Genomic DNA, 11,912 nt, shown 5'->3' with positions numbered 1-11,912 from the left:
AAAACACTGCTTTTCCAAGATGGAGATTTGCCTCCTCCTCGGGTCTGTGCCAGCGTGAGTGCTTTCTGCAAGGGTTCGTGTGCCCTAGGGTCTCCCCTATCTTCCCTTCTCCTCCTGTTCTATTTTCAGTAGGAAGAGAAGGAATTCATTTCTAGTATGAGGATCCATAAGAAGCATTTCTTACCCCCAGCTCACTGTATGTTGAATTGTGCTTAGACCTTTTCTTTTCTAATTGCACAAGTCACAGTCAGATGCGTTCCGTACAAGTGTAGACGGTGTGGGTGGAGCACCATCCCTTTTTCACCTGTTCCTTGCCCACTCCTGGGTATATGGAACATCTTCCTTGGGCTTGGCTCCTTCTGTCAGTGGTTCTCTGGCTGAGGCTTTCACTTAGTACATCATCAGGATCTTCTGGACATTTTTGCTGGTGGACTTTGGGATAATGACCCAGGGAGGTGGCCCTTGAGGGGGCCTGGATTGTGGTAGAGGGCCTTCCTATACCTCCAAACCCTCAGATCTAACCGCCTGCCATTGTTGTGCTCCTGGCTCTGGGCTCATTTTTGGCCACAGGAAGCAGGGGTTTGCAGGTCTTCTCAGCACATATCCTGGTATTTGCTGTTGCAGGTGGGACTTCCACCAGTGGGCAATCCATGAGCACTTCCTCCTCAAGCCCTCCGAGGCTGGGGGCTGCGATGGGGACATGCAGACAGCGTGCACAGTTCTTGTCGACGTGCTGATAGACTTCTGCCAAAGGTTAGGAATGCTGATGCCAGAAAGCATCATACTTTTAATTTTGTTGGTTCTCAGAAAGTTTTTATCTCTGTCTACTTTGTGTTATACAAAACACAATTAAACATCCTGATAGCAAGTCTGAGTCTATTCGAAGTAAAGGTAAGCTTCCCGGATGTGTTTTCTTTGTGTATAGATTTGGCAGTGCCAGTCTATCTGCTTTGTCACCTGGCATCAGGGTGGGAACAAGTGGGCTGGCAGGTGGCAGGCATTGAGCGTGCCTGAAACACGGATGTGGGCTGGCTGCCATGGAGGCAGAGTTCCCTGTGTTTGTGTTCCTGCTGAGCAAGTCTGTATTAGTGTCCTTGTCTTCATGATTGTTGCGTCAAGATGGTGAATAAAATCAATTCCATTTTCCACATTTTAGGTAATATATTAAATCATAGAAAACAAATCTTGTTACCCCCTAAGAAACACAGCCTGTGCAAGTGGTTACTGAAGACAGTGCAGGACAGGTGCCTTTATGTTTCCCACTGCCCCTCCATTCTCCACAAGGATCTGTAAACACCGCCTAGTTTGCAAAACGCTTAGAAGTCACATTACATTGCAGTACAACTAGTAGCACTGGGCTTTTTACTTGCAGTGCTTAGTGGCTGGGAGCAACACATTCAGTACCAGTCAAGCTGAAGTTGGGGCTGGTCCTCTTGTCCTTTGTTTTTCTCTTGGGAGGGAGAAATGAGTATGTGTGCTGCATTCCTTCCATTCCCCTCCAACCCTGGTAACCCTGAATCTACTTTCTGTGGAGTTGTCAATCCTAGACATTTCATATAAATGGAATTAGACAAACATGTGGTCCATTGTATCAGGCTCATTCAGGATAGCGTTTTCAAGGTTAGTCTACCTTGTAGCATATATCAGAACTTCATTCTTTGTATTACTGAATAGTATTCCATTGAAGGATGGAGCACATTGTGTTTATTTATTAACTGATGGACATTTGGGTTTTCACTTATTAATTATGAATAATTCTGCTACAAACATTTGTGGGTTTTAAGGATTTTGTTTATTTGAGACCAAGAACATGAGTGGGGGGCCAGAGGGAGAGGGAGAAGCAGACTCCCTGCTGAGGAAGGAGCCCGATGTGGGGTTCAATCCCAGGACCCCAGGATTATGACCTGAGCCAAAGGCAGATGCTTAACCATCTGAGCCACCCAGGTGCCCCTGCTATAAAACATTTGTGTATAGACTTTTCCGTAGTCCCGTGTTTTCATTTTTGGGGGGCATATACTGTGGGATATGGGATTGCTGTGTCATAACTTTTTTTTAGGGATTACCAGGCTGTTTTCCAAAACTGAGCCATTTTACATTCCCATCAGCAGTATCAGAGTGTTCCAATTTTTCCAGATTATCACAAATATAATTATTGTTTTCTTTTGATAATACCCATCCTAATGGATATGCTGTGGTATAATTCATTATGGTTTTGATTTGTTTTTCTCTGCTGGCTAATGATGTTGAGCATCTTTTCAATTGCTTGTTGACAATTTGTGTTATCTTCGAGAACTGTCACATCTTTTGCCCATTTTATAATTGGGTTATTTTATTGATTTTTAAGAATTCTTTATGTATTCTGGATCCCAGATCTTTAACAGATAAGAGAAGCAAACATTTTCTTCCATTTTAGGAGTCCTCTTTTCACTTCCTCCTTTGTTGGAGTCCTTTGATGCACAAAAGTGTTAAATTTTGATGAAATTCAATTCATCTATTTTTTTGTTTTAGCTCCATTTGATTTAATTTTTATGGAATAAGTTAAGGATCGACCTTCACTCTTTTGCATGTGGATATCCAGTTGTTCCAGCATGTTTTGTTGAAGACATGGTCCTTCCCCATTAAATGATCTTGGCACCTTTGCCAAAAATCAGTTAATCCTACCTGTGAAGATTTGTTGTTGGACTCTCTTCATTTTGGTGTACACATCTATTCTTATTGCCAATATCACTGTTTTGATTACTGTAGATTTGTAGGAAGTTTTAAATTGGGAAATGATGGGATCCCTGGGTGGTGCAGTGGTTTGGCGCCTGCCTTTGGCCCAGGGCGCGATCCTGGAGACCCGGGATCGAATCCCATGTCGGGCTCCCGGTGCATGGAGCCTGCTTCTCCCTCTGCCTGTGTTTCTGCCTCTCTCTCTCGTGTGTGTGTGTGTGTGTGTGTGACTATCATAAATAAATTAAAAAAAATAATAAATTGGGAAATGAATCCTCTTCTCCCCCCCCCGCCCCAAGATCATTTTGGGTATTCTGGGTCCTTTGCAATTCCATCTGAATTTCAAGGTCAATATGTCATTTTCAACATAACAGTTGGGATTCTGATAGTGATTGCATTGTATTGCATTGTATCTGTAGATAATTACAGGTAGTTTTTACCACTTTAACAATACCAAATCTTATATCCATGAACATGGGATATCTTTCCATTTATTTAGGTCTTCTATAATTTTTTCAACAGTGTTTTATAGTTTTCAGTGTACAAGTCTTGTACTTCCTTGGTTAAATTTATCCTTAGGTATTTTATTCTTTCTAACACCATTGTAAATGTAATTAATATCTTAATTCCATGCTTGATTTATTTGTTCATTGCTAGTATAGAGAAATACAACTGATCTTTGTATATTGATGGCATGTCCTGCTACTTTGTGAAATTGTTTGCTTTAATAGTTTTTAATTGTGGATTCTTTACGATTTTCTGTGTACAAGATCATGTCATCTGTGAATAGAAACGGTTTGACTTTTTCCTTTCCAATCTGGATACCTTTTATTTCTTTTTCTGGCTAAACTGTTGTGGCTACTACTTCCAGTGGTATTGAATGGAAGTGGTGAAAGAGAAGAACTTTGTTTTATTTCTGATCTTAGGAGGGAAGCTTTCATCATTAAGTATGATGTAAGCTGTGGGTTTTTCATAGATGGCCTTTATCAGATTAAGGAAGTTCTTTCTACTCCAAATTTGTTGAGTGTTTTTATCATGAAAGGGTATTAAATTTTGTCTAATATCTGTTTATTGAGATGTTTACATGTTTGTTTTTTTTATTCTCTTGATAGGTGTGTTGACTTTAGGGTGTTGAACCAACCTTGCATTCTTAGAATAAATCCCATTTGGTTGTGGTACATAATTGTTTATAGATGTCACTAGATTGGGGTTGCTACTGTATTGTTGTAGAAGGTTTTTTGTTTGTTTGTTTTTTATTGATGACTGGGTGTCATTTGGCCCCCTGGGACCTCCTGGCTCTATGACAATACTCCACTCTGGAGCCAGGAGAAATAGGAACGCCCTGCACATCAGGAGATACTTAGGAGGCTTTTATTGTGTTTTTGTTTCAGTTTGAGGAGTTACAACTGCTTGGAGAATTCTGATTTGGTTCTCAGCTGCACAGGAAATCGGGATATTTTTTCCAGGTTGCAGGTGAGTTAGAAGATATAAAACTCACTGTTTCATGGCATTTGTGTCATCTGCTATTAAGATATTTATTATTGAATATCTTAAGGCAGCTCAACAGAATGAAAAGTCACATCATACATATGATATACCAGACCCAGAGTGACAGTGTGTTCACCTCCCCCGTGACTGTCCCCAAAATACAAAAGCTGTGGTGCCAGACCATCTCCAGGCTTAGGGACATTTAAAATTTGAAAGCAGAGGAAATTGAGAAGATACCAACTTTGGTAGTAAAATGGTTGCTATCCACAGCTTGCTGTGTTTTTGTAGCTCTTGGCTATTCCATGTGGATATTAGGCTCTGAGAAATAACGTAAATAGCCCTCTACTTGGCAAAGGAAGGCTAAGTTACTGTTCTTTCACAGGGTCACCTGGCACCTCCACAGGCTGGCGGGTTCTCTTCACCAAAGCAAGTGCATTTAAGAGGGTGTGGAAATGGGGCTGTCGTTTTGAGGTGAAAAGTGCAGTTTTCAGCCAGAGTGCCTCAGGTCTAGTCAGGGCCATAAAGGTCAGACCCTGAGAGCAGGCTCTGAGGTCATAGGGCAGACCATGGCTCCCTTAGGTTTCCGTGTCCACAGTGTGCCTTGGGAATCTACCTTTGGAAGCGTTACGTGAGGCCCCACGTTGACAGGATTGTGTGTGTGGATTTCACGCTTCCTGCTGGTGTTTCTGCTGATGTTCTGCAAGTGCTTGAATTGAGAGAATGTGGGGAGTGACAAGACCATGGAAGGTGTGGCCTGGGGCACTGGGAAATTTTACCTACAAGTGAATAACACATCCCACTAGAGACTTCCCAGCCCCACAACCCCTCATCCTGACCTCTGGTCCTTCACATTCATCCTACCTGGCTATGGCAGGAAGAGCGAGTGGGGAGGGCAGACAGTGCAGCAGGGATGATGTTGCAGTGCAGGCGTTTGGCTTGTTCTGCCTCTGCATTTACTGAGTGCCTGCTGTGTATATGCCTTACGTCTGAAATTCACCTGTGCGTGTTAGTAAAAGCAGATGATAAATGATAAACTATTAGCTTTGGGAAATCTGGTAAAGGTGTTCTTTGTCCTATTCTTACTGTCTTTTTGCAAATTTTCAATGATTTCCAAGTAAAAAGGCTTGTCCCACTCATGCCCAGCTCTTGGGAAACCTTTCTCCCAAGCCAGTCAACCCCATTTCAGAGTCCTGATTGGGGTGGACAGTAAGCTCTGAGGACTTTCTGGCTTCACATCTGAGGATAAGCCCCTGGGACCAGCAATAAAAGTATGTGAATGTTTTGGTCTTGTTTTTTTCCAGGAGATGGCTGCTGACCTGGAGCAGGGCCCAGTAGCACCCCAGAGGTGCTCTCCTTCTGAGGGGCACTTCCTTTTCAGAGTTTTCCGCAGACGGCTCCAGGGCCTGGCCAGCGGGTGGGATGTGGCTGCCCGCCTTCAGAGACAGCAGGAGCTGCTTGTGTACAGATGGTACCGTGGCGCTGTGTGGAGTGTCTCTTTTGTCACAAGTTTTCTTTTCCATTGGTCATTTGTTTCTGGTCCCTACCCCCAGGCTGTGACTGCATCTTCTCCTTGGGGCTCCCATGGAGAGAGCAGGGTCTGAAGCTTTGGATTAATGCCTGCCTCTTCAGACCCTGGAGATTCACTGTTGAAAGATATAGCCTAAAGAATTCATGTTGAAATAAGGAAAACTGTGTGTGGTTACAGATACTCCTTATTTATGAGTGAGATCATGTAATCCCCTAGTTCTTGGGCATAGCTATGTTAGTCTGTGGTGCACCCTTTTGCCTATGGTGCAACTTAAGAATGGCTCTTAGAGTTGATGCTGTGAATGCTGACAGGGGGCCCTGCAGGCATGGGTGCTCAGCACGCAGCCCCAGGCGGGGACTCTGGTTCCCAGAGTAAGCAGGGAGGGTTGTTACAGATCTGAGTCTGAGCTCTCTGGGAGTGAAGTTAGGCTGTGCCATCACCACTGATGCGTTCCTCTTTGCAAGGATCCTCCTCGGTCTGCCCCCATCTATTCTCGTCGGCAGCCCCCAGTGCAAACAGCCGGCCACCCCTGACTGCACTGAATTCTTCCACTTGGTCAACTCTGAGCTGGTAGGTGTGGGGCAGCAACCTCAGGACGCAGGGATGGGGTTGGTCTACCACTGAGGGCTGGCTCTTGAAAATTCATGGGTGCATCTGTGGTCACTTGGAGCCCACTGCTTCAGTGTGTGTGCAGACCGGCAGATTGCTGAGGGAAAGAACGGGAGTCCTGCTCCAGGAGCGAAGAGAGTGACTACCAGTGAGGTGCAGAGATCAGCTGTAACTCCCTTCCTCCAAAGCTTCAGCCCCCCCCCCCCCTTTTAAGATTTTATTTATTCATAAGAGGGACAGAGAGAGGCAGAAACACAGGCAGAGGGAGAAGCAGGCTCCATGCAGAGAGCCCGATGTGGGACTCGATCCCCAGACTGGGATCACACCCTGAGCCAAAGGCAGACACTCAACCGCTGAGCCACCTAGGTGTCCCAAAGCTTCAGTCCTTTCCTGGAGCTTTCCCCAGTGTTCAGCCATCAAGATCCAAAAAGTCTTTCAGACCAAGAATCTCCATTTCTTTCCAGTTTTGACATTTCAGGAACACAAAAGCCAGTGATGCTGAGAGGACAGCCATTCCCACCAGTCGGCCCTGCTTTCTTCCATTGTACACCCTGTTCAGTGTCAGGTGCTCCATGATCTTACCCAAAAAATGAAAGCCTACATGAATCCAGTCAGGGTCACTGAGGTCACCAGGAATAAGCACAGCTTCTACATGCTTCACAACAGCTTCTACCCCTGAAGATGTTTTTCCAGTTCTAAAAAATGCACAAATATGACTAGAGATGGAAGTAAGGTTCCATTCAGTCACACAGAGCTTTACAAGGTGACTCAGAAAGCAGAGAGGAGCTTTCAGTTCTCAGCAGAGGCCGTCTTCCTCAGAGTTCTCAGAAGGGGCTGTGCAGGCTGGCAGAATGGAGAACCCAGAGGTGGGAAGGCAAGTTGACATCCCAGCAACAGTGACATCAGGGAGTGCCGCCCATGCCTCCCAGCCTGTGGCAGGCTGGGGGGGGTCTGTCTGGCTGCACAGAGGAACCACATCCGTGGTCAGCAGTGGTGCCGTGAGTGCCGTGAACATTGCAAAAGCCTCTCGGCACATGCTGCCCTCACCCCCACCCCCAGTCCCGTTGGCTCTTTTCTCACCGGTCTGTGCTGTTTTGCAGAGAAACTTCTGCTGCCATGGAAGTGCCCTGACCCATGACATCACTGTCCACTTCTTCAGGGTAATTTTGTTGCCCTCTGTACCTCCCAGATGACCTGCTCAGTCCCCTTGGGCTTGACCCTCATACCCAGTGGTGCTTTGAAGCTGTGGTGCCTTTCAGGGACAGGTATGCTGCTGAGCTTCTGGCATGTTCTCTCCTGCAGGGGCTCCTCAACACCTGTTCACAAAGCAGAGACCCCTCCCTGGCAGCCAACCTGATCCTGACCACATGCCAGACTGAGTGCCCCATAGTTGTGACCTCTGCTCTGGTAGGTGCAGCTGCTTTCTCACGGTGCATCCAGGGCAGCATCCTGGTTCTTGTTGTTCAGGAGAAAATGAGGAACGGGGGCAGGGGGTCCACAGAATCCACCAGAAGGTAGGAAGATGGACTTCCCTGGCCTTGCCCGCTGGAAAGGAGTGTATCTCTGGGTCTACGTTGGCTGAAGATGCACTCAACTGAGGTTACGCCTGTTTTCTGACAGACAACTGTCAGGACTTGAGAAGAGAGGAGGCCCAGTCCCCTGCCGGCCTGACATACTCACATGGAGGGTGTGAGGTTACCATGGGTGCATTGCTGGCTTTTTTGGAAGTCCTGATAGCACACAGCTCTCCTTTTGTTATATAGAATTCCAGCCCCAGCAGCGGTTGGACTTGTGCTGCTGCAGTCCCTGAGCAGTTTGGCTTTACACTGAAGTCTGTGGCTCATTTGGGTGGAATTCACTGCAAAAGCTATTGTGTAAAACATCATGTCCTCTACAGAGGAGGATAGTACCTTGTGGGATTGCCCTGAACTGTAAAGCAAGTACTTGAGACGAACATGAGCAGAGCTGGTGGGGTTAGCCAGCCTCAGGCAGGTCTCCAGTGGTCCCTCAGAGGTTCTGTATCTCGGCTGTCAGGACTGAAGACGAGTCTAAGTCTAGCCTCCCCTGACGTGCTCACTGGTGATCTTTGTCTCTGGAAGTTATGGTGGCCACGCCTGGAGCCTGAACTTCGTACCCGGTGGAGGAGATGCTTCCAGGGTCCACTGCCCCAAGAGCTGCAGAGGCTGTGGGAGGCCCAGCTGTTTGGCAAGAGGTATGTGGGACAAGGGGAGGAAGCACAGATGTTCCGTAGGGCCTGCCCTAGGTTACCTCCATGAACCCCTGCGATGCTACACAGAAGCCTTAGGGGCAGGCTGAGCAAGATGCACGTGAAAGAGGAAGTCTCCACCCAGCTCTCCAGCCCACCTGCCCCTTGTCTCCTCTCAGGTCCACACAGGCCTGGCAGTGGCAGCATCACGGGGATGTGTCTGAGGGGCAGGTCTCACCCTGTCCAGCTGGTGGTCTCTGGCATGTGCCAGATGAGGGGAGAGCCGTGTCCTTAGAGGTAGTCAGGAGGAGCTGGTCCCACCCCGCCTCCTCCTATCCCTGTGCAGGGTCCCAAGTGCTCAGAATCCCAGAAAATAAGGAAACCCAAAATACACTACATTCCACTAATTTTTGGCCCTGTTTTTAACGTGCTGGGGAAACTTTCTGAGCATCACTGCAGTCACAGCAGGGACTGAGCAGGAGGATTGTACCCAGAAGCCCAGGGGCTGGGTGGTGGACACCAGGTGAGAGTCCTGTGTCCAAAGACCAGGTGTCTGGGTCAGACCCTACCCCCTCCTCACATCCACAGCATGGAAGCATGTTAGGGAATTGGGAGACAACCCTAAACCGACAATGAAGCTGACACAGGTCGTACGTAGGTCCCTTTGCGAAGCCAGGGGGAGCTGGGGACCTAGACTTTGCTTCTGCTGCCCCCTGAAGTTGGGCAGGGCTGGCTCCCTGACAGCTTCAGGAGGAAGGACTGGAAGCTCCTATGCTGACACCTCTCTCTCTCTCTCTCTCTCTCTCTCTCCTAGCTGCCTCTCCTCTGACTTGGTATCCCCGCCGCCTGGCCCAGCCTGGGTCTCTGCTGCTGCACTACACTTTGCCATCCAGCAAGCCGAGGAAAGCAGCATCAAGAGCCAGCTGGAGAAGCTCAACTGCCAAAGCGAGGAGGCAAGACATGAAATTCTTTCACTTTTTTTTTTTAAAGATTTTATTTATTTATTCATGAGAGATGAGAGAGAGGCAGAGACATAGGCAGAGAGAGAAACAGGCTCCTCACAGGGAGCCTGATGCAGAACTCAATCCCGGAACCCCAGGATCATGACCTGAGCCAAAGACAGATGCTCAACCAGAGCCACCCAGGCATCCCTCATTTCTTTCTAGCAGGTTTGTTTTTAATCAGTGTTGAGATCAGCTGTGTTTCTTGGGGTGCATCTAGTGAACCATGCTTTTCCAAGGACAGATAGGAAGTATGGCATTCTTGTGACTTTTTACTAGGAATTAAAATTTGCCAGGTTTATAGGTTTAGTATCATTTGACTCTCAAGTTTACTGGTAGAAAGAATACGTGTTTAACCTTTTTTTTTTTTTACATGTTTATCTTTTGATTCTGCTTGTTTTTACCCTCCCCACAACCCAGGCTGGGGCTGTCAAGCTGCCCCAGGGACCTTTTCTGTTCTCCCACAGCCTTATTTCCCTCACCGCTCCCTGAACTAAACTATTTGTAAACTGGAAAGTCAACCTGTCACTCTGGACATACATGCCTGCTTTAGGTTTTGGTGATTTCAGTGGCTCCAAGCCTCTCAGGCCTGTGTGTGCTGAGGGGAAGTGTCCAGAGAGACCCCAGCCAACCTGGGTGCGCTCCAGGGAAGGTGGGAGGAGGTGGACTCTGGCCTCGAATCAGCATGGGACCTGTGCATTTATCTCTTGGGATCTTAGACACCGTTCCGGACGAGAAGCCCAGGAGCAGGGCTGGGCCGGGGATGGCTTGCACAGTTTTCCCTTGCAGCCCCTCTTCCAAACTGTGTTTAAGGCACATAGAAAATGACCCAGTCAGTAAGATATCCTCAAATTATCACTTGAAAATTTTCCTTCCTGAGAAGATCCACTTAGGGGTAAGATTTATGCCCTCTGCCTATAAATGTTCGGTCAAAGAACAATGTCGACATTCCTTACTTAGAATTACTCTTTGAGGGTACAGCCTAGCTGATTTTCATGTTGTAAATGTACTGATTTTATTTGTAGCTGCTGGTTGTCCTGTTTTTCTTTTCCTTAATGGGCCTGCTTTCATCACATCTCACCCCACATGTAAGACCCCATTGGGTAAGGCAGGGTCTCTGGGAGGAGAAGGGCCCTGGAACCTTTGTAAGGGCTTGTTGGGAGTCCTGTGCTTGCAGAAGCAAGAACCCCTGGGTCCCTGGCCTATTCCTCAGTCACAACTCAAGACTCAACAAAGTGAGCAGAGGCTCCCTTCTGGGCTGGAGGCCACACCCCTTCCCAGGGCAAGCCTGTCTACAGATAGTCAGCCTGTCTCTTCTGTGGGCCATAGGCTGTTGACTCCCTGAAGGCTGTGGACATCTGTGCTGAGATCCTGAGGTGCTTGGACAAGAGGAAGGTCTCCTGGCTGGTGCTCTTTAAGTTGTCAGACACTGGTGAGAAGCCCCTGAGACTTGGTAGCAGGGGCTGGCCTGAGTAGGTCCTAGTTACCAGCAACATGGGTGACCCAGTGACAGAGGCAGGCTGTGGTCCCCACTTTTATTTAGTCCTCCTTCAGAAACTTTCAAGGGCTAAGTATTCACCCTTGGGCCTTAGTTCACTAACTCCTCTTTGGAAGTCTTCACACCAAGTACGTAAACCACTAGGATAAATCCAGTACAAATTCCTTTAAATCACAGAAGAGTTGAGTGGAGTACAGGGGGTCCCAGGGTGCCACTAGGCCATCCTGTGGGGATCTGCCTCCCTGCCTCTTTGCCTTAGCATGAAGACAACACTCGTCACAGGTAGGCACCTGAGGTCCCCTGAGCCCACCTCCTCCTCTGGTTGCAGATGGTGGTATGGGGCAAGTCCTCCTCCGCCTGGCCCCAGATCCATACGTCAGGCTGCTACCATTTGCCTTCTACAGGTAAGTGCCCCTGCTCCTCTGGTCGGTGACTTAATACCATCTCTCTCTCTCAGTGAAGGAGTTCACACCCAGGCGGTTGTGTGGTCAGAGAAAGGGTGTCACTCCTTCCCCAATCCTGTGGGACCATTTTGAGTCTCCCTTCACATGGGAAAGATGCCTGTAACCTCGTTCCTCAGATGAGTAGCTGCTCTGTGCTGCCACTCATTTCTGTACAATCTTAAGAGCCATGTGCTCTCTTCTCTTACCTTCAGCCTTCTCTCCTACTTTGATGAAGACGCCTTCATCAGGGAAGATGCCTTCCTGCACGTTGCTGTCGACATGTACCTAAAGCTGATCTGTCTCTTCGTGACTGGGGAGACAAGTGCGGTCTCAGCTCTAGCTGGCAGGAGCCAGGAGCTCCAGGGCCAGGCAGGTGACACCGCTCACATACCCATGCAGCCAACTCTCGTGGTACAGTGAGCAGGTG

At 47.8% G+C, this 11,912-nt stretch overlaps 1 protein-coding gene across 6 annotated transcripts in view; it reads left to right on the top strand.

The window, feature by feature from the left end:
- FANCA (FA complementation group A) overlaps positions 1-11,912 on the top strand; it is a 60,254-nt gene that overhangs the window by 47,867 nt on the left and 475 nt on the right. For 3 of the 6 annotated variants that reach the window (XM_055305076.1, XM_055305074.1, XM_055305073.1), the window contains 12 exons: positions 625-753; positions 4,104-4,185; positions 5,502-5,668; positions 6,193-6,298; positions 7,438-7,497; positions 7,640-7,744; positions 8,437-8,549; positions 9,358-9,496; positions 10,570-10,632; positions 10,874-10,976; positions 11,371-11,446; positions 11,698-11,854. In XM_055305076.1, coding sequence (XP_055161051.1) covers positions 625-753; positions 4,104-4,185; positions 5,502-5,668; positions 6,193-6,298; positions 7,438-7,497; positions 7,640-7,744; positions 8,437-8,549; positions 9,358-9,496; positions 10,570-10,632; positions 10,874-10,976; positions 11,371-11,446; positions 11,698-11,854 — 1,300 coding nt within the window. Of the gene's footprint in view, positions 1-624; positions 754-4,103; positions 4,186-5,501; positions 5,669-6,192; positions 6,299-7,437; positions 7,498-7,639; positions 7,745-8,436; positions 8,550-9,357; positions 9,497-10,569; positions 10,633-10,873; positions 10,977-11,324; positions 11,855-11,912 lie in introns of those variants that run through there. The other 3 variants (XM_055305078.1, XM_055305075.1, XM_055305077.1) reach the window with 3 other exon arrangements.

The sequence above is a fragment of the Nyctereutes procyonoides genome, unplaced genomic scaffold (assembly GCF_905146905.1).
Source record: "Nyctereutes procyonoides isolate TBG_1078 unplaced genomic scaffold, NYPRO_anot_genome, whole genome shotgun sequence".
Taxonomy (NCBI): Eukaryota; Metazoa; Chordata; class Mammalia; order Carnivora; family Canidae; genus Nyctereutes; species Nyctereutes procyonoides.
The sequence above is the reverse complement of the archived record's forward strand: the minus strand, read 5'-3'. Positions and strand labels throughout refer to the sequence as shown.